At 40.0% G+C, this 22,732-nt stretch overlaps 2 protein-coding genes across 4 annotated transcripts in view; both read right to left on the reverse strand.

Moving 5' to 3' along the window:
• TMEM200A (transmembrane protein 200A) overlaps positions 1-22,732 on the reverse strand; it is an 89,315-nt gene that overhangs the window by 38,227 nt on the left and 28,356 nt on the right. The window lies entirely within an intron of this gene.
• LOC100341875 (prothymosin alpha-like) lies at positions 17,078-18,201 on the reverse strand. The gene has a single exon (XM_002714815.5). It carries the CDS (start codon positions 18,034-18,036, stop codon positions 17,710-17,712), a length of 327 nt encoding a protein of 108 aa, XP_002714861.2. The 5' UTR covers positions 18,037-18,201; the 3' UTR covers positions 17,078-17,709.

A 22,732-nucleotide genomic window follows, 5' to 3' on the forward strand; every position in this document is an offset into this window, starting at 1 on the left:
TGATGCCTTTCCTCCTACCTCCCCTGTGGCAAGTCCTCCCACAGCACATAACATTTTGGGTAGGGTGTTAGTGAAGCACTGTCAGTTCTCCTCAGCAGATTACCTACAAAACAATAAATTATTTACAATACCCCTAAAATTTACTCACTTTGAGTGAGTATGCTGGAGACTGATTCTTCCTTTCTCTTGTATTTCATACCCAAAGGTTTCTTTGGAAGTTCAGTATGTTCCTAGGCCAATGAAGGAATATTTTTCCTTCAACCACACATTATATCTTATCAAATGTCTCATCTATAGATTATAGACTCAAAGGGATCATCTGTATTTACAGGTTCCTAGCATAGTACCTGATACATAGCATACTCTCAGTGGATGAAGTGCAGTCCACAAAACCAACTTAGCCAAGTGATGTTACACAAGTCGTTTAACTTCTCTGTTCTTGGGAAGATGTGAGTTTCAAGAGAGATAATGCATGCACACAACCTAGTACACTGGAATGCATTATGTACACGTGAGGAATTATATATTTACATGTACTTTTAAAAAATTCATCATTTTTATAGAGACCAGTCCTTTAAAAATGAAACTAGTAATAATTTGGCAACAATAATACTTTGAGAGTTTCTTTATCTTCCAGCATTTTGAAGTTTCATACAGAAAATATTTTCTACATATTGCAGCTCTTACTCCCTTTTATATTCTCAGTGTCATGATTACATTGGCTTTTATTAAGACTTTTATTTTGGAAGCAATTGGAAACAAAATTTTCTTGTTGTTTTCTTTATAGTAAATTAAGTTAAACCATTATTCCATACTAAGTAATTTCCATGGAAATTCTCCTTCAAGTATATAATAAATAGCTATGATATAGAACAGAAACTAGTCCCCAAACCATAGTCATTGGTGAGCATTTGTTCTAGTGTGAAGATTCAGAGATCCTATCTGGAAGAGTGATGACAATGATATTCTAAGAAGATGATGCTGAAAAGCTCTAAGGCAGCAGTAAGTTAAATTCCAGGAACAGAAAGAAAGCCAAAATGTCTGCACATTGAGTGCAGGCTGAGCAGCACAAGATGAGGTTGGAGAGGTGATTTGTTAAGTTTGTTTAAGCAGGTTGGCGACATGATGTGAGAGGCAGCCATGCCTCTGGTAGCTGTAAGGATAACAGATCAGAAAGTGGTAAGGCTAGAAACGAGAAATGGCCAAGGGAGAGGTTGGTGGCCATGACTACAGTTATGATAGGAGATGCTGAAAACAGCAGAACAGCCCACAGGACACAGGGACTGATTCTAGGCAGAGGGAAACGGAGAAGAATCGAGCACTGCTGTACTGTTGACTGAGACTGGGTAAAGCTACTGCCTGCAGTGCTGGCATCCCATATGGGTGCCGGTTCAAGTCCTGGCTGTTCCACTTCCCATCCAGCTCTCTGCTTATGGCCTGGGAAAGAAGTGGAGGATGGCCCAAGTCCTTGAGCCCCTGCACCCATGTGGGAGACCCAAAGGAAGCTCCTGGCTTCGGATCAGCCCAGCTCTGGCCATTGCAGTCATTTGGAGAATGAACCAACAGATGAAGATTCATTTTCTCTCTCTCTCTGTCTCTCTGCCTCTACCTCTCTGTAAATCTGACTTTCAAATAAATAAATAAATAAATAAATCATTTAAAAAGTATAAGAAGGAATGAGATATTAACAAAAACTCAAAATGTCATCTGCAAACATACCTAATAATTAATGGACAACAATCTGAAACTTTATGATGGCAGATACTCCTTCATCCAGGAAGCAAAGTTAACATCTATTTTAGAAATCATACACTAGCTCACACAATGAGAATATGGCACCACTTCTGTGATTCTCCTGTCAAACTGAATCCACTAGTAAAGAAGCATCAGATAAAACCACACCAGGAGACACGCTACAAAAGTAACTGAGAGCCAAGTTCATGACCGTCGGGAAAAGACAGGAATCCTTCCAGAGTGATAAAGAATACAGAGAAATGACCCCTCAACCCAACACATGATTCTTAACTGGGTCCTTTTGCTGTCAAAGATATTATTGGGAAATTGATATAATTTGAGCATAGTCTGAGGATTACGTGGTAGCAATACATTAATATTAGTGTTGTGAGTCTGATAATTTATATGTGTTGTAGCTACATAGGGAATTTCTTTGTTCATAAGAAATGGACAGTAAAGTAGTTGAAAGTGAGGGTGAATTCCTTTCAAGTGGTTTGGGAAAACGGTTCTTTATATGATACTTGCACAATTTCTGTACATATGAGATTTTAAGAACTCACAGTGTTAAAAATGGCACTGCCTTGCTGTAGAGCCCCATCCCACTCATTCCAACACAGTCAACCATAGTCAGAATAAGCCTGGAATATCTCTCAGTGAGAGACACCACACTGATTTTCCAAACTTGCTCTTTCAGAAGCTAGCCTCCCTTAATAGCCGAGTCTACAATTCACAGTGGTTTCTTCAGAACTAGGATAATGATAATAAGTTATTCTTAATTAAATTAGAAGGTCATATCCCCCAAATTCAATCTTATCAGATTTAAGACATAAGTTCATTAACATTTCACTTGGCTTCTGAAGAAATCTTTCTTGCCTTGTTTATCACTTGGCTTGGTTTAAACGAGGGATCTACCACACTCAGCAAGAGAAATGCCTCCCTTGCACCTGGGTTCCAAATACTACAAAAGTATGATATTATGTGAGATACTTTCACCAAACAGACTCACAGCAGTATGAATACCAGACAATATCACAGAGACACAGGATTTTTCTTTACGTGGTTCATTTCACATTTAACTAACTCCTCTAAATGTGAACTTTCTAGAAAGTGCCCACAATTGCAGTGAGATCATCTGAACTTAAAAGGTACTTTTGTAGTGCAAAAGTTAAAGACTCTTACATAACGCCACAGGTTTTGAATCCATTTGAATTTTTTTGGCCTTTTAGTTGTCTCTTACTGAAGAGTCTCTCATGTGTAAGATGAGAGCAAAGCAGCAGAGCCAAAATCATGAGCTTAGCCTTCTGCTCCACCCTAAATCATCTGGACCACCCAGGGAATTCCCGCTCAGAGCACTCACAAAGGCACTTTGATCGCAGGAACACCCAAGATCCAGGAGATAAAATAAAGCTCGATTCTACAACTTAACCCAAATATACTTTTTTTCATTTCAAAATGCATGATAGGCAACCTAGTGTTTTATTTTATTTCAAAATACATGCTATGCCATCTAGCATTCAATGTAGCATGCCCTTTTGCTGTTACAGGCATATTATATAAACTTCAATAAACAGGATATACTAAAAACTGAAAATTAACTTCCACACTTTTCCAATATTTGACGATTATAACCATCATCCAGAACACCATTCATTATTTGTACTAAACAATGTATTATTGAAAAAAAAAGAGAGAGAAAGATAAGTATAACATTCTGCAGAGAAAAACCACTCAAAAATCACACAATGATTGGCTTTAATTAATGCTGGCCTCTCAAATGCTAGGCCACCAGCTTTTAAGAGTCTGAATTATCCTCTCCTTTTATCTAACCACCTGCTAGTCATGAGATATCAAAATACTTCATATTATAAGAATGACAGCCAAAAAAACTTTGTCTGAACCACTTCTTGTCCATCAGCTCTTTGAACCTGAGCCAATTCTGCCACAGACAGGCTGTAGAAATACATTACTAAGTAGAACTAAGCAAGGCTGCTGCCTCCACACTGTCCCCTAGGAGGCTGTGAGACCCAGAAAGCTTGGGTGAAAAACTTGGCATTAGCTTGTTTAAATGGTAAAACCTAAATAACCACTTAATGATAAATACTAAAATCTAAAAATAGGCTTTGAGGAATCACGTGTCAGTTCATGTCATCTGGGAAACAGCTGTCAAGACAGAATTAGAAGCAGATTATTAGGAGACATGCCTCTGAAAGACAAAGAGAAGACAAGACGACACAGGAAAAGAAAAGGAAAGCATCAGACCACCCAGAAAAAGTAAAAAGAAAGAACTACTGAGTGGGAGGAGCCTTAGTGGCATGTGGCTCTGAGACAGCGAAGCAAACAGTGCCCACCCCATGTGGGGCATCACTGGCCCAACCCAACCATGCCATCTTGCTTTGTCACTGGCTGGGAGCTGCCCAGGAGAATGTGGCCCAGAGGAAATGCTATGGTGATCAGATGCTGTCACCTGTACCTGTGGGTCAGCTAACTCCTGTAGCAGATTTTCTCCTGAAAGGAGGTCTGGGCACTGTCCCAATCAGTGACTTCCATTGAGAGCCCATCAAATTAGTGAAGTAGTATGCATACACTATACAAGTCTTCCTGTCACTCCACTACTTGAAAGTCTACATATTAACCTCTAAATCTGTTAGTAAAGCACATAGGAGCACAGTCCTTCATAATGTGGACCGTGCTTTTCTTGCCAACTCCACTGCCTACCTTTTCTCCATATGCACTATCTATGCTCAATTCTTGTATATTTCTTAATGCTTTCTACATGTCTCATGTGTCTTTAGTTTCCCTGACTTTTCACATGCTACTATCTTTGCTTTCTGATCCTCACATCCTGTCTGGGCTACAACATGTGCCAAGCCTATTCTGCCCCTTGGGGCCATCTTGAGACTACAGAGATCAAAGAAAGTAGGAAGGAGTAGGCCAGGATTGAATATAGGGTAGGCAGGAGTAATGACTGAAATACTCACAGATGTAGGTGGAAACTGATCATAGACTTTCTCCCTCCCTGGGTATGGTTGGAGAAAAAATACCAGGAAAAATGTCCACCTGGGCAGAAAACTAAGAATGCTATCGTCCTAGGCTGCTCTGCTTGACCAGTCAAGGTTCATAACTCCTGTGTTTGGGCCCCAATAATATCATGTACTATGGGGCACTTTTAGTACTACTCCAGGAGTACCGTGAACATTTCCACACCTGACGATTCTGAAATGTTACACCAAGTCTCGTCAATCTTGGTATGTCCCACACTTTGTGGTTGGAGCATAATAAGTACTTAAAACAGGTTTCATAAGGGAACTGCATTTATCACAAATGTTAGGATATAGAAGACATGTAAATGATACATCACGCATATAATAATAAGAAAGAGAGAGGACAGAACATGCAGAGGTCAAGTTTGAGATGCAATCTCTTAACCCACTTGAACTGCAAATAAATTTCAAAGCTGGGAGTGTTAAGTTCCCTTCATATGATCCTTTATTACAAGTTTACTTCAAAAATTTTGTGGGAAAATGGAATTAAAAGATAAGCTTATTTTGGTGCAAAAACATTTTGAAATCCATGCATAATTTTTTCATAACATGCATCTTCCACAAACTTTTTGAAGGCTCTTAATAGGCATGAATTTCAATTTTTTGCACTGAGATACATTTACATTTTAATTCTGTTTCCCATGAACTTCGTGAAATATCCTTGTATGCTTTTCCTATTTCTTAAATTTCACCTGTAATCTGATTCTCCACAAAAATTACTTGTCTAATTATGATCTTCTTTTTCATGTAGGTTGGGGGCAATTTAAACACTCTCTCTTACTATCTATCTATGAATTTATTGCACCAATCAGTGCTTCACATATAGTAGACACTTATGGTATCAACCAAATCATGTACCTTCATGGACTGGGTACAAAAGAACAAGGATCAATGATATTAAATTATTCACATAATTATCCTGGAGAGAGACAATTGAGAAAACAAGTGTTTGGGTTTTGAAAACCTAGTTTACTGTTTTAACCCTCTCTGCTGAACTTTGTAAATGCAGACAAAATTTACCTTCTGACTATTAAAATCCTACTATAGCAAGATTCTTGTCTGAATGAGAAGCTACTAATCCTATTGCCAAAAATGTGTTATTCCACAATCCTAATTCTGAACTATATTCCAATGAGTCTCTGAATAACAATGAAAACATTAGGCTACATTTCTTCCAATTTTTTATTCTCTTCTCACTATCTTTCAGAAGGTACTTAAAATATATTTAAGCATTTTCAGAATCAAGGTCAAGATTATCTATCTTCTCCCACCTGCTCATCCACATAGGCTATTACAGCACCAGCAGACTTCCAGAGCCCATTTATAATTATAGGAGCCATTTAAATTATGTAGTGGAGCCTTTGCTTTATCCAAATGAAAATAAAAGAAGTCCACATTAAAATCAGGCACAATGTGCTCAAAACCAAGAAAACTAGACTAACTTCTCGTTAAGGCTTGCGTTTCACATTTAGCAAAGAGAAAATTTAAAACATAGAGCAGTCAACCATAAAAAGTTCAAATGGGGGGGTTGGGTATTGAGTCACAGTGGGTTAAGCTATCACTTGGGATATCATGAGGTACCTGGTTAGAGTCCTGGCTGCTCTGTGCTCCCAAACAAGTTTCATGCTGATATGCCCAGAAAGCAGCAGATGAGGAACCAAGTACTTGGGTTCTTGCCACCCACAGAGAGAGGAGTGTGGAGTTCTTGATCCCTGGCTTCAGCCTGGCCTAGCCCTGGCTGTTATGGGCTTTCTGAGATAAACTAGAAGCTGGAAGATCTCTTTCTCCCTCTCCTGCTTAATCTTAATCTTAGATCAAATAAGGCCTGTGTGGTAAGCTAAGACAGATACAGTCAGTAGGAATTGCTCTAAGATTTTAATCTTGAAGGAAACGAGAATGACAGATCATTAGAGAGGGATAAAAATGATTAAGGAGAGAAGATTGGTTTTTCTATTTAAGATGAAAGAATTTAGTTTCTGGCAATAAGGCTGACAAACGGAAAGTAAATAAACTATTTCCACCGAGTAAAAACTGAGAAGTGAAGTTACCTTGCTTGGAATTCAGGGCATTGTGCATCAGGTATAGAGTTTATGACAGTGTGTCTGGAGAACAGGAACTGGATGAGAGAAAACGACCACCACACATGTGCTCAAAGATTAATCTCATACACACTGGGGGACCCAAGAAGCTACTCTCACAGACAAAATGCATAGTCTTGAATAGAGATTCCACTTACATGGAAAACATATGAGACTGAACAAAATATTTGGAAGGGATGCATACATGGATTAAACTATAAAGAAAAGCATGAGGAAGTACATAGAAAATTCTAGACACTGTTTGGGGGAGGGAGGAAGAAGGAATCAGGGCACGTAAAGCCTTTAGAAATGGTCTGGTTTTAAGCTGGGTAATGTTTGTCAAACTATTATTCTTCTTTAAACTTCATACACATTTTATATTTCTCCTCATACATGTGGTACATTTTATACATTTTTAAAAGTCATACATAAACAAGACAGAAAAAGACTTGGCTATATTATATGGTAATGGAAAGCAGCCAAGGAGAAAAGTTAGATATTGAAGATGCGAAAAGACAAGATTCTGAGGGAGACAGATTCTGGGTGGGAAGCAATTTTTGGGTTCCTGTGGAGATAGTACTAACATTGCAGAAGAAGGTCATCTATTCCCAGATGTCAGGAATAACAGAGGATGGAAATCAGTTTGAATTTGCTTCAGGTAGATGGTAGTGCTGATTTTTCTAGTCTAAAAGCAATAAAACATTGGCCATTTCATGTGAGCTCATTCAACACATAGAGAAGCAACTGAGTGAGGAGTTCACTGTGTGCAGTATCTCTCACCTGGATTAGAGGCTGCACATTACCATGAGCGTGGAGAGGATTAGACAACCAGAGGGACCAGGGGGAAAGCCAGCAGGGAAGAGGGTGTGGGCTGAGCAGCAGTGGAAGCATACTCAGGATTGAAACTAGGATCACACAATGGCACCAATCCATAAAGTTGTACCATTTTCCCAGCAGCTCTGAGGAATCCAGTTGCTTGAGGAAAGGGATTTAAGTGTTCACCCAGATATGAATGCACATTTTTCTCATGCTCAGTTACAATGACTCTCCCACCATGACATAAAATCAACTCATGGAAAATGAACTGTAAGAAGATATCAAATCAGGGCTGGCGTTACTGTGTAAAGCCGCTGCCTGTGATGGCAGCATCCCATATGGGCACCAGTTAGCATCCTTGCTGCTCCACTTCTGATCCAGCTCCCTGCTAATGGCCTGGGAAAAGCAGCAGAAGATGGCCCCAGTGTTTGGGCCCCTGCCCCCCGTATGAGTGATCTGGATGAAACTGCTGACTCACTGGCTTTAGCAATCTGGAGAGAGAACCAGTAGATCTAAGATCTCCTTCTCTCTTTCTCTCTGTAACACTTTCAAAAAAACAAATCTTAAGAGAGAGAAAGAGAGAGAGAGATCAAAACTGCCACAGTAGTCAAAATAAAGTGCTAAGAGCAATTCTTAAGTTTCTGAAAGGAAGAGGGTTTACTCAAAGGCCTTAGAATGATCCATATTTTCCCACAGTAAAAATATATAAATACTTGCTACCTATGATTATATTTTTCAATCAAAATTCTGTAATTTTAAGCATATAATAATTTGCTTCTTCCAAAAACATTCTGATTATACAAATGATCATCACTGTAAACTATCAGGGAAAAAATCTCTCACAGTTTAAAAAAAAACTACTTCTGAATACCATTTATCAAAATAATAATAATGAAGTCATCATTACAGTATCTAGAATTTACTTGGTGCTATCCTCTCTGCTTATACATTCCATCTGAACAACTGGAAGAAAAAAAAAAAACTTGTGATCTACTGTCTTCAAAATTAGTTACATGAGTATCTTATTAAACTTATCAACTAAGTTCAATTTAGTAATTGGTGAACACTAATGCAGTTCCATGTGAGGCATTTCTCACCATGGAGGAGGATGCTAGCATCTATCCATGTTTTTCCCAAGTGATTTCTACTGGTGCTGCTGTACTTCCAGATAAAAAGTCAGAAGCAGGACTGACAGTGATAAAAAATAATATCAAATTAAGCTTCTACAAACGTAGAAGATGGAGGGTGATCTTTAAATACAGTAAAAGAGACAGTAAACTACAGTAAAAGAGGGAGTGGAGAAAAAGATGAAGAGAGGCTTTTGTGTACATACAGAGACGTTAAATAGGTTATATTTACAATGACTTAAGAAGAAACTAGATAATAAAATTTCTAATAAACATAGGAATAGTTCACATCATCTAACATGTACTTCTAATAAACTTTGTATATCAACTTTCTGCAAAAATTAGATAAACTGAAAACCTAGGATAGAAATTCTTTCAGACTGTCATAGATTGTTTAAAATGTATGCACATTATATTTCTCTTTTGTTTCAGCAATATTTTCCCACAGGAAGATAACTGGATAGACTTACAGTAAGAAAAACAAATTGAGACTGGGAGAAGGAAGGAAGGGAGGAAGAGAGGAAGGAGGGGAGGGTAGAAAATGTATGCTATGTTATATACTGAAAGATGGAAACCAAAAAGAAAGGAAAATACTGAAGGTATAGAAAGACACAGATAACTGATAGAGTCAGGTTCTGGAAAAGACAAGACTTGGGAAAATCTTGAGGTGGGAAACAGTCTGGATCCTTCCTAGTAGCTGGGGTAGAGTAAACAGGAAGTAGGGAGAAAAGAATCAGACTAAGTTGGCATGAAGTTGAACCGAATGAAATTGCTGCAGGTCAAATGTGACTAAATAGCAGTAATTTCATAAGAATCGATCTAATAAGCCAAAGTTATTACAAACTTTTTGGAACACAGCAGGTAACTCATATGTTTACTGAATGATGAAATAAAAAAATAGCTTAGTTAAAATTGGAATCCCAAGTAATTCTCATATGTACAATAAAGTTTTGTAGATCTTATCTGTTAATAATAACTCCCTCGTAATTTCTACTCAATAAATCGTGGTTCCTAAACTTTTTTCATTTAGAGTTAGAGTCTCAATTGTTGTCCTATTTTTACTCAATCAATTCTCATTTTTTTTACACAAAGTTATCATCTCTCCATCAGATACATAGTGTTTCAATTTTTGTTTCTTGAAAATTGCTGTTTCACCTTCAAGTTTTCAGTTTTAATTATTTTAAATGTATAAAATTTTTCCTTGTATTTTGGAAATGCTATTTTTGCATAATGCATTTGCTTATTATATGAATTACCTTGATGGTAAGTTAGAATGTTTCTCATAAAAGTATTTTATAAATTTCTTCTTTATAGAGCTTTATATTCATATCAATATAACTATTTAATTGCATTAAGATTTTTTTTTACTATGAATATAAAAAATTAAACTCCTAAAAGATAAAGACAATCTACTCAAATCTAGAACACAAAGAATAAACAGTGAAAAAAATCAAAATTTATATGACAGGCAAAATATATTATCTGTACTACTTAAAGAATTCTTAGAAATCAATGGTTAAAAAAACTACAATGAAACAACAGGACATAAACAGGCATTTACAGAAGAAAAAAATTTTTGAAAAAGCTCACAAATACACAATTTTAGTAATAAGAAAATGCTAATTGAAGGAGTGAGATAATTTTTTTATTGGAACAAATGTGGTGCTGGAGGTATAACAGGAACCAGCTTTCAGAACATTCTTGTAATACCAATCTAATCCTTTAAAATGTGGACAACCTTAGATCCAAGGATTCCCTTTCCAAAGATTTAGTATGAAAAATTATCCAACAGCTAATAAAAATACATGTACAAGTTTCCTGATTGCAGAATTGCTTAATATACTGGAAAAAACAGAAATGACCAAAATAATCTTCAATAGGAATGAGTAATTAATCAATGGTTCAACTGAACAAAGAAATACTATGAAGACAAAAAATAAACTTATCGTCAACAACATGCCCACCATATAGGTAAGGTAAAAAAAGAGATACTAAAAAACCATGACACCTGGACACAGTGAGGGGCACTGAGTTAAGATGGACCTCATTGCTAGAAATGCATAGAAATGAGGAATGACTATAACAGCAAACATGCCGTACGCATAGCTGAGTTCTGATTAAAGGAAATGTTCCCCAATCCCTACTTATGAAGAGCCACTCAAAGCCAAAAAGAGTAATTTTACATAGTGGCAAGACATTCCAGGGGAAGGCCAGCACTGGAATTAGGTCCCACCATCCAACGGCTAGGTTTTGTTTATTTTGCTTCTGTCATATCTGTGTGGCATCAGCTGGTATGACACATAGGCCACACAAGGCAGGGGCTGTACTTGGAAGCTTTGCACAGATCCTAGGCCCTAGAATGTCAAGCGTGCAGAAAGGCGACAAGGAAACTTTAATCCCTCGCACAGTGAAATGATAAGGCAGCTTTTCTTTGCCTGTGGCTCTAAGACTGCGGTGAGACAGAATCCAAATTGACTCTTCATGAGGTATAAAAATCTTCTTCAGACACAAAATCACAATAAAAAAATTTGATTCTGGACTGATGAAAAAATAAAAATCCAGCAGAAGTAAACATGAAGTAGCTCTGCTGAAATAGTCATAACTCAGTCCCAGATAAAGATGGGCTCACAAAAGAAAATGGTCTCGGTTTAAGGGTGAACAGAGAATTTAAAAATAAATAAATACAATTTTTTTAAAAAAAGCAGAAGAGATAAACTGTCACCAGGAAAAAGAGTCAGAAGATTCCCCAAACAGCAGGATTCACAATCCCAAGAAGAAGCGACAACAGGAGGTGACTGAGAGTTTAAAACTGGTACATTAATAAAGGAAGAACTAGAAAGGACAAGAACATAACACTAAGGAAGAAGAACTGATGTATTGAAAAGGAATTTGTAGAATGAATAAAGATACCACTAAATCAAAGCTCAGAGGGTAGCATGTGCTGCAGATTAGTCATTGCCAGGGATGGTTGTGGTGCATTGAGGATGCCTTTTAGGAAAACACCAGGAATAAAGAACTGGAAGGTAGGAAAGAGACACAGTGGTTTGCACCAAGGGTCCAAATTCGCCAATTAAAAGTTCCTGAAGCACGGCCGGTGCCGTGGCTCACTTGACTAGTCCTCCACCTACGGCACTGGCACCCCAGGTTCTAGTCTCGGTTGGGGCACCAAATTCTGTCCCAGTTGCTCCTCTTCCAGTCCAGCTCTCTGCTGTGGCCTGGGAGTGCAGTGGAGGATGGCCCAAGTGCTTGGGCCCTGCACCTGCATGGGAGACCAGGAGGAAGCACCTGGTTCCTGGCTTCGGATCAGCGCAGCGCACCAGCCCTAGCGGCCATTTGGGGAGTGAACCAACAACCAACGGAAGGAAGACCTTTCTCTCTGTCTCTCTCTCTCTCTCTCTCTCTCAAAGTCTAACTCTGCCTGTAAAAAAAAAAAAAAAAAAAAAAAAAAAAAAAAAAAAAAAAAGTTCCTGAAGCAAACAACAGAAAGCAAGAGAGGCAATCCAAAAAGATAATGAAAATCACGAGTTATCATGATGAAGTTTTGAGTGAAAAAAATTAAATATACTTAACTAAAATGTGATATAATTAGAGAACACATAAAAAAGAGAAAACCTCGAAAATAGCAAAAAGATTAAATACAATGAGACTGAGAACAAACTTCCTATGAGAAATGACAGAATTGGGGTCAGCACTGTGGCGTAGTAGGCTAAGCCTTCACCTGTGGCGCCGGCATCCCATTTGGGCACCAGTTTGTGTTTCAGCTGCTCCTCTTCTGATCCTGCTCTCTGCTAATGGCCTGGGAAAACAGTGGAAGATGACCTAAGTACTTGGGCACCTGCACCCACGTGGGAGACCCTGAGGAAGCACACAGCTCCTGGCTTTGGATCAGCTCCAGCCATTGCAGCCACTGGAGAGTGAACCAGTGATGGAAGACCTGTCTGTCTCTGCCTCTCTCTGTCTGCAACTCTACCTCTCAAATAAGTAAAATAATATTTTCTGAAAAAAATTTACAGAATCAGAAGTTAAAGGGTGCGGGGTCTTCAATATATTGAAGACAAATAACCATTTATAATTACTTGGCCAGAGGAGTTACTGTTCAAGATAGTGGGCATAATAAAGTTATTTTTAAACAAACTAAGATCAAGTTTACACTCAAAGATCTTCAATGAAACAACTACTAAAGGGTATACTTCAGTTGGAAGGAAACTGAACCATGAAATAAAAGGAAACACAAGAGCAATAGAAAACTAAGAAAATGGAAAACAAATGACTAAATAGCAATAAAAATTGAGTATAAATAATAATTATAATGAGATGATTTTAAGAAAATTTAAAACAAGAGGAAGCAAAAAAATGCCAGATAATAATAATAGGAAAGATGAGAGGGGATGAAAAGCATTTCGTCATTGTGAAGTCCTATTATTTAGGAGGGAGGTAACACTACCAGGTGACTTTAACATTAGATGGTTTAGTTAATAATGAATGTTCAAAACATTGAGATACTCACTATAAGAGTATTTTTATGCTTTATAATAATAAAAATGTGTATCTTCCTAAACAGCAAAAGGAAAAGATGAGTCCCTATGAAAAAGCAATCAATACATAAGTGAATAAAAAAGCCTGGTGAAAAGAGTGTGGGGAGCAACTGGGAGCAACTCGGACTAGACTAAGTTACTGGAATTAAGACTTATTCTATGCATCTGCTCTCCCACAATATGGCGCTGGGAGAGGAGAAAACAGCTTCTACGCAGCTGCCTCTTGCCAACTTGAGTGATGACCTCCAGGAGCTGATCCTGCTCCTGATTGGAGGAGAGCAGCGTACTCGGCGTGTGGGCAGCCGAGTTGGGATTGGCGGAAGAGGACTATAAAGGAGGAGAGAGACAACATGCACCAGGAACATCTAAGGGGAACACCTGTGCAGCCCCCGAGAGAGCCGGCCGGCGGTGTGCCGCTCCCCTGCGGAAGTGGGGAATGTGGCCAGGGGGAACCGCCCTTCCACGGAGGTGGAAGGGACAGTAGCCAACCCGGGAAGAACCAGCAGCAAACCCGGGGAGGGCCGAGCAGACAAAAGAACAGCGCAGGGTCCTGTGTCGTTCCTCCACGAAGAGGGGGAGCGACAAAAGAGAACACAATATGGAGAGGTGTGAATGAATCCAAATATGCCAGCAACATAATAAACCAAACCCGAAATTTAATAGTTAAAAGCCAAATATTTTCAAATTGCACTAAAGAAAAGAAATGCAAAGTGAAAACACAAATGACACAAAGTAAAAAGATGGAACAGAAGAAATATTAAATAAAAGGATGCTAGTATTGCATGATAATATCATACAAGACAGACCCCAAGGGAAAAATTTATTAGTAAGGATGAAAAGGATTGCTATGTATTGACAAAAGGAATAATTAATCAGTGGACTAATACCAAACCTGTAATTATTCAACAACATGAATTCAAAATACAGAAAGCAAAAATGGACTAAAAATTATCCTTATTAACAGGGTATAGACTGTGCATTTTAGACTTCATACTTGCAATTATTAGTAAACTTGAAGTTGCCTTTAACTTATGATTCTGCTTGCAGATATCAATCATGTAGAAATCTATGTGTATGAAAAGAGACAAGTTGCTCACTGCAGCATTGTTTATAATGTGGGAAACTGGAAATGAAGCAGCTGTCCACCAGGGAGTGGATGATGTAATTCTGTGATCTAACACTACACAGCAGTTCAAATAATCAACTAGAGCTACAGAGATCAAGCTGGCTAAATTCACAAATGTAGTATCTGATGACAAAATGTGTGAACAACATATAGAATAGGAAAACATGTAAATTTTTAAATACATGAGGCCGTGCTGCAAATAACTGCAGATGCAAGCACAGGAAAGTAATGGTCCTACTTACTCTGAGGACAGAGGTAGAGCTGTGGGTGAGGAGCCTTCAACAGTGCCTGCACGATCTTCATTTGGTTTCCAAATATTTTTTTAAATAGCTAAATGTTACATTGTCTGAGTGATGGGTACATAGATACCTCCATTCTCATGATATTTTTACATACGGAAGTATTTCACTATTAAATCTAATGGTAGCAGTTGAAAAAGGACTCGGTAGCTCCACTTTTGTTAAACATTTTAAGCACATAAATGTGTGTATTCTTATATTTTTAAAAATGTTTAAACTAGGAAAGTTATCCTTAAAATATGGATAATCCATATATCTGGAGAGAGAGAGGTTATTGCTGACTCATCTCTTTCATTATACTTTTCTAAATTATCTGATTTGGTTTTTAGAAGAAAACATTTTCATAAAACCCAAAAGAGTAACAACCAAAAAGCCCAACTTTCTCCTTGGGAAAGTTTACTCTTTATAACCAATATCTCACAAATTTGGAATACTCTTAGTTTAACAACAATAACAAAAGCCGGACAGAATCCAAGATGAATCTGAGAAATCTATCAAAGCTCCAATGAGAATATAAACAAAACTGAGCAAATAGAAAACCAATGGTAAATGTTTTTCTGAAATTATTTTATGTCCTGTTTCACTGCTACTTCTAAGAATCTGCCAGCCCCATGTCCAGTGAATACTGGTAACATTAATTTATTCATTAACAGCATGAAAGGTTTTAAAGGTTTAGTTGGTTTAGTTGATACTTTAAGAGGAATAAAATTAAAACATATCGATTCCTAAGTAAAGCATGTCCAATGACTTACTATTTTCATATTTATTTCAAAGAAAAACTTAGAGCTAACAAAGTACGAAGTTTTTGTCACTAAAATAGCAACACAAGCTGGAGATCCATGCCCTCTTTCAGACTGCCATCACAAAGTGATGGTCTTAAATGAGGATGGCAGTACAGGCTCAGTGTTTTAATCTGTCACACAGGACTTGCTTTAAATTCAAATGGACTTTGAACCAGCTTGGGTTATCTTTGTGTACACCTAACATAACACAGGCAAGCAAGTGTGTAATCAACCTGTTCTATCATTATTACCAGAAAACCTTCTCCATTTGACCAATGAATCTGGAAGTAATTGTTAGGGACAGAAACTTAGTTCTTTCTTATGTTATTTTATTTTATTTTATTTTATTTGACAGATAGAGTTAGTGAGAGAGAGAGACAGAGAGAAAGATCTTCCTTCCATTGGTTCACTCCCCAAATGGCCGTCATGGCCGGAGCTACACTGGTCCAAAGCCAGGAGCCAGGTGCTTCTTCCTGGTCTCCGACACGGGTGCAGGCACCCAAGCACTTGGGCCATCTTCCACTGCCCTCCTGGGCCACAGCAGAGAGCTGGACTAGAAGAGGAGCAACCTGGACTAGAACCTGGTGCCTATATGGGATGCCGGCGCCACAGGTGGAGGATTAACCAAGTGAGCCACGGAACCAGCCCTCGTATTTTATTTTAAAAATTACTTCCTAATATCAGGCTTACTGATAACTTTGTTTTTAAATGACTTAATTGAACACTTAAGGCTCTTAATAAGAGCCTGAAAGACTGAAATATCTGGGGGACTACTTTCATTCACAATAGTTGTGTATATCTTCATTCCCACTGAAGAAACAATTTGTGAGATCTGTTCCTCTTGAGCATGCCTTCACAAATCTGTGATTAATGTTTCAGAGAGTGTAATAGAACAGACTGTCCAGGGCGGGCAATTGGAACCACTTTTGCACAGTGCCTGAAATTACAGATTGATTTTGACACATTTTAGCTGGCTGACATTTCAGCTAAGGGTTCCATCCACTTGGGAAAGGGGAAGACTACTGAAGTGACCCCTTTTCCTAGCAGCTCAATATAGCTGCAAAAATGATAACCAAACCAACCAGTATGATTACACAGCTTGTCAGAATTTGGGGGGGGGGGGGTAGGGGCAGAGGTGTTTTCTTCTATCATATGCAGAAAGAAACTAAGAAGAGAAATGTTGAAAGAACCCGACTCATACTTCTTGAATGCCTGATAATTTGAAAACATGGCAATATAGTGAAAATAACACAGGACCAAGAGAAGACTAAAATCTTAGCTTGTGCTCCAGCATAGCCAGCTAGGTGGCTTTGGGCAAGTCATTTAACTATCTTTGTCTTCAATTTCCACACGTGGAAAATGAAGGCAATAGATCACACAAACTTTCCAAATCTTACCCTCATACAAGTTTAGGATGCTGTGATTCAATGTCCACTAAAGGGCTTTGGAAATTTTACAGGAAGGCAGGCAAATCGGGTCCACTATCCTCTTTTTTTTTTTTTTTTTTTTTTTTTTTTTTTTTTTTTTTGTTAGAACAACTCAGCAAAATAAAATTCCGGTTTATTGTTGGACAACATTGTTTCACACATACATCAAACAGGCCAAAAAAAATAAACAGCAACTTCATAGACAAAAAAAGGAAAAAAAGAAACCTTTTATCTTTGGCCTTTTTAACCATCTCATACAAACCAACTACTTATAGTACAGCTAAGTACATACACAAAAAAAGTTACTGGAATGCTCGGAATAAGATTGTTTTTTGTTGTCGTTTTTGCTTTTTTTACAAGGTTTTTTTTCTCCTTTGAGATTAGAATGAACATGGTCACACCACAAGTAAAGTCAGAAGTAGGACAGAGGACGCTCGAAGGCTGGTCTGGTCATCCGAGATCATTAAAAATGGCTGACCCCTAACAATATGTACAAAAATATAAAATGTAAATAAAAAATACAAACAAATTTTCCTTTTTAAAGTACTTTTAAGAAAGAAAGCAGGGCCTGGAGTTTGGTGCTGTCCCTCCCCTGTTGCGAATTCACTGGGTTTGTGGGCGTGAGTGCTGCGTCCGCAGGGGCGCGGGCGGCCTCTACTTGGAGGTGACCACGTTGGGGGAGACCGGAGTGAGGGTGGAAGGTCACGGCGGCCTCGGGTTCACGGGTGCCTTCTGCCTTGCGGTCTAGTCATCTTCGTCGGTCTTCTGCTTCTTGGTGTCCACGTCGTCCTCCTCGTCATCCTCAGCTGCCCGCTTGCCTGTAACCGCCTCGGCCTCCTCGTCTTCGTCTCCGTCCTCTTCCTCACCATCGCCCTCTTCCTCTTCCTCCTCGCCACCTTCCTCCTCTTCCTCGTCTACCTCGTTGTCCGCCTCCTGCTCCCCGTTCTCCTCATTGGCGTTGCCGTTGGCGGGGGCGTCTCTCCCATTCTCCGCCTCCTCCACCACTTCCTTCTTCTCCTTCAAGTCCTTGGTGGTGATCTCGGAGCTGGTGTCCACGGCCGCGTCGGACATGGTGGGGCACGCCGGGGATCCGAGGCAGCGGACTCGAGAGAAAGCGGGCGTTCGGGGGCTCTGGCGACAAAGCCGCCGGAGTCCGCGGCGGCGGCGGCGGAGGCGGCTGCGGCGAGCGGGGAGCCGGGCCCGGGAACAATGCAAAGATGGCTTTTCAGAGCAGCCAGTCCACTATCCTTTACTTACCCCACACTGTACCCACTATTCCATGGAGAGCTTTCAAAACCTCACACCTATTGGAAGCTCCAGAGTGTGAATTCTGCCTTCCCCTCAATGCTTCGTATGCACCTTTTGACGTCTTAACAAATGCAGAAGAAATGCCAAGAAATAAATTAGTAAGGGTGCTGTCAGTCAGGCATGAAGAAAAGAGGATAATCCTTGCCAAAAAATGTCCTCCCACATATAAAGAAACTGGTAATTGGAAGTAAGAGGAATCCCCCACGTCCCGGAGCAGACTGTGCAGAGGCGGGTGCCCCTGCCAACACGGAAGCCTCTGCCAGAGCAAGCAGCATGGGGAAAGAAGAAAGCTCTTCCACCCCTGCTACTCAGGGTATTTACAGGGCAGAATTCCAGTTCCCCTGGCAGGAGCCTGCTGGCAGAAGTAAGTATTCTCTTCCGTGGGAGTGGAAAGGAATTTCAATGTGAGAGTTGTGAAACAGCGAACCCCTATGGAGCCTTGATCAAGGTTCTTTCCGGCATATAGGTTCAGCAATTCCTTTGAAACAGTCTCAGGCTTGCCAACTCCAGGCTGGGTTCAGGATAAGGATGTCAGCTTCTTCGATACAGAACAGTCCAGATGCAAGTCTCTAGGGGATTAGTATAAGGTTTTTGAGAAACGGACAAATAGCGACTTCAAACCCTAACAACAAAATCAAAAATGCAATTTACTGCATCATTAAGGACTACTAGGGATGTGACTCACTGCTATTTCCCCCTCACCAGCAAAGCAGTGTACAAAGAGTTAGGAATGGAAACTCATCCGTTATCCTAAGCAAGAGGCCATGTGTGACACACAATCTGTAAGGTCAAGACAGGAGGAAAGTCCTTACTCAGAAGGTGGGATGAGATTCCAGCAGATGCATCATGGTCACAGATGTTTCCAATGTAATTTTAAAAAGCACATATCTAGGCAATGAGAACACGTTCCCTGGACTGAAAAGGTCAACCTGCTTTCTTGAAGAAGTCCTGGTTAAAAATGGCTACTGATGTGACTACATGATGTTCTGGTTATCTCCTTAGTGCTGAGAAAACTGCATACTGTGCCGCCTTTTACATGACAAGCCTGAAAAATTATCTTCCTGAAAAAAAAAAAGAACTCTGGAGACTTGTTTTTATCAGCAAACCAGTCTAAACATTTTGTTTACATAGAAAATGACAAAACACAGGCTCCCTGTGCAGCCGAAGCAACGTGATCCCAAGGCACTCCAACCTCCTGAATGTGATTCTGGGTCTATGTCCTTCAGTGAGGCTATACTGACCTTGGAGGCCTTGAGACTGATGATGCAAAACATCTGTCCACTGCACCTCCAGCCCTGATATTTTGAGCTGGTCCTATCTGGCCACAGGCAGTGATATGATTTCATTTGTGGAAGTACTGTTTCGTCTCTATTGAGGTACATACCTTTTAATAGCATTCTATTGTTAGAATTGGTGTTTTGTTTTTTTTCAAATCTGGTGTTTCTCCATTATAAGACCAATACCTATAAAATCAAAGGAAGTACAAGGGGACAGTGTGGCTTAACATCCAGACCCTGGGGTGGATATTTGGCACAGTGGTTAAGATACTACTTGGGATGTCTGTGTCCCAAATTGGAGGGCCTGAGTTTGGGTCTGACCCAACTCCAGCTTCCTATAAATGTGCACACTGGGTAGTAGCAGATGTTGGCTCACATGGGCAGGTCCTCATCACCCACATGAGAGACCTGGATTGAGTTTTTGATTCCTGGCTTCATTATGGTCCAACTCCAGCTTTTGTGGGTATCTGGGGAATAAACCAGCAGATGGGAGCTCTGAGTTTCTCTCTTTCCGTCTATCTTCCTCTCTCCCTGCCCCTCACATAAAATAAACAAATACTTTTTTAAAATACAAAGACCAATTGACCTTCTTCTCTATACTAACTATTACAGACTATCAGGTAGGAACTCTAACTGGATCTCAGCTTTTCACTTCTATTTGTGGATCCACTGATTTCCTGGTTTTATGCAACAGAGAGGCCTGCATGGTCTCCTCATTTTGAATTTTTCTGGTTAATTCTGTCCATTTTTTCCTGATACAATTTTGTTCCCACAACTTTGAGTCTACAATACCTGACTCAGTCTTCCAGAACCCTAAATTCACTCAACCATGAGTAGCTATCAGGTACCTACTATGTGTCAATAAATGCACTACTCACTATAGAAACAGAAACTGAATGGGAAGCCAAGATGAAAGAGACTGTCAAAAGCTCAAAATGTTTGAGAAATACGATCAAGAAACATAAATTATACACAGTAGGGTTAGGAAATACATATGTGTAACGTGTTATCATGGTAAGAGGACAAGTACAAAGTGGAACAATGATCTTGGGGAAAGGGGTTAGATATTGCTTCAAAGATTAAGAGATGATGATGATGAGCTTTGTCTTAAAGATGAGTATACATTAGCTTAGAACAAGTAAAATATAAGAAAAACAAAGAGGGAGTGACAGGTGCAAAGTCATGAGTGGGCCTGGCAGGTTGGGACTGAACTGCTAAACCATGTTGGGATATTATGGATGGCAAGACTGAAAATAAGCAGGACTCAGGTCACAAATGGTTAGATACGTCAGGTTTGAGAAGCTGACCTTCATTAACAGGCAATGGGAGACACTATGGTGTATCCCTGTCCAGGCAGCAAGCCAATGAACAGCTAGCTGACGGCAACACTGGGTGTGGAAAAACCCTGTAAAAGCTACTGTAATGATCTGGACAGGAAAGTAATCAAGGCCTGCACTGAAGCCATCTAAGCATCCTTCTTAAAATAAACAAGAATGGGCCACATGGCACTGAAATGGAAAAAACAGGGTTAAGGAAATGTAGACTTGGGTGGGAATAGGCAAATGGTGAGAACAGAAGTGAAAGACCTTCAGGCATCTGTTCAAAGCATGATAATAACAGCCTCTATCATATAGCAGGCAGGCCAAGCACTATATTTGCATTGCACATTTTTTTTTGACAGGCAGAGTGGACAGTGAGAGAGAGAGAGAGAGAGAAAGGTCTTCCATTTCCGTTGGTTCACCCCACAGTGGCCACTGCGGCTGGCGTGCTGCGGCCGGCACACAGCGCTGATCCAAAGCCAGGAGCCAGGTGCTTCCTCCTGGTCTCCCATGCGGGTGCAGGGCCCAAGCACTTGGGCCATCCTCCACTGCACTCCCAGGCCACAGCAGAGAGCTGGACTGGAAGAGGAGCAACCAGGACAGAATCTGGTGCCCCAACCAGGACTAGAACCCGGTGTGCCGGCGCCACAGGTGGAGGATTAGCCTATTGAGCCGCGGCACACCACACTATCTCTTTTAAGTGAGTCATGTACATTACCTAATTTGATCCTCACAGCAACGTGGAAGATGAGATCCATTTGACAGATGAAGAAAATGAAGCTAAGAGGACTAATAATCTACACAAGACCACTGAGTTACTAAGTGGAAAAACAAGATTCGGATTCCAAAACCGAAATATCATTCCCTGGGATAAAGAATCTTGAAAGAAGTTGAAAACAAGCAAGGGAATACACAGGGAGCTTAGTTTTATACAGAGTAGGTTTCTGTTTCTCCAGCTTGTGAACTATACAGGGCTTAGGAAATCTGACTCTGGGAATTACTAGAGAGATCCTAAGATAGAGATGCATAGTTGGAGTCTTCAGGGTATAGGTGGTTGTTGGAAGGTGTTACAGAGTTGGAGAGAAAGAGAGATGCCTTTAATCTCTGCCTGGACTTTGAAGTCTAAAGTCTCAGGTACCCAGTCTCAGATTACCCTCTACCTTAAGTGAGCACACTGCAATGTTCTGTTAGTGATGGGACACCTGGAAGAAGATGGTGACATTAATGGCTTCAGAAAAGATTCCTGAGGCTATGGCCAGTCCTTGCCCTTTTGGTTGAGAGAAAGCAAAAACCCACTGCATATAATGAACTGACATGAGCATTATCATTGATATTTTTAAATATTCCTCCTTTTTCCCTTTTAGTGTTTATTGCAGTAGTGACATGTGCCAGTGCTGTGGCTGCCACTCAGAGAAAAACTCAGTGCTGCCCTCTAGAGGCTACCAATCTGTGGGGGAGGGGCACAGGCAAACTGATGGCTACATCATAAAGCAGGAACTGCTGGGTGCCCTGTTTCTCAACAAGGTGGCAATTCTGTCCCCCAGAGGTGAATAGGCAATGTCAGCAGACATTTTTCATTGCTACAACTTGGGTAGGGCCACAACTGGCTTTTAGTAGGTGGGGGGTTATAGATGAAGCTAAGCATCTCACAGGGCACAGAACAGTCCCAAGGAAAAAAACATCTGGTCCAAATGGTCAATAGTGGGGAGGCTGAAAAACTGTGCTGTGATGGTGAACATATAAAGACCAGAGCAGGGGACAAAACACTCCAGGCTGTCTTGGAAGACAGGACCTATGCAATGCATCCTCATATATTCTATAGAAGAGAAACAGTCATGAAAAAGATAAGGTTTACACCTGTAA

The sequence above is a fragment of the Oryctolagus cuniculus genome, chromosome 5 (genome assembly GCF_964237555.1).
Source record: "Oryctolagus cuniculus chromosome 5, mOryCun1.1, whole genome shotgun sequence".
Taxonomy (NCBI): Eukaryota; Metazoa; Chordata; class Mammalia; order Lagomorpha; family Leporidae; genus Oryctolagus; species Oryctolagus cuniculus.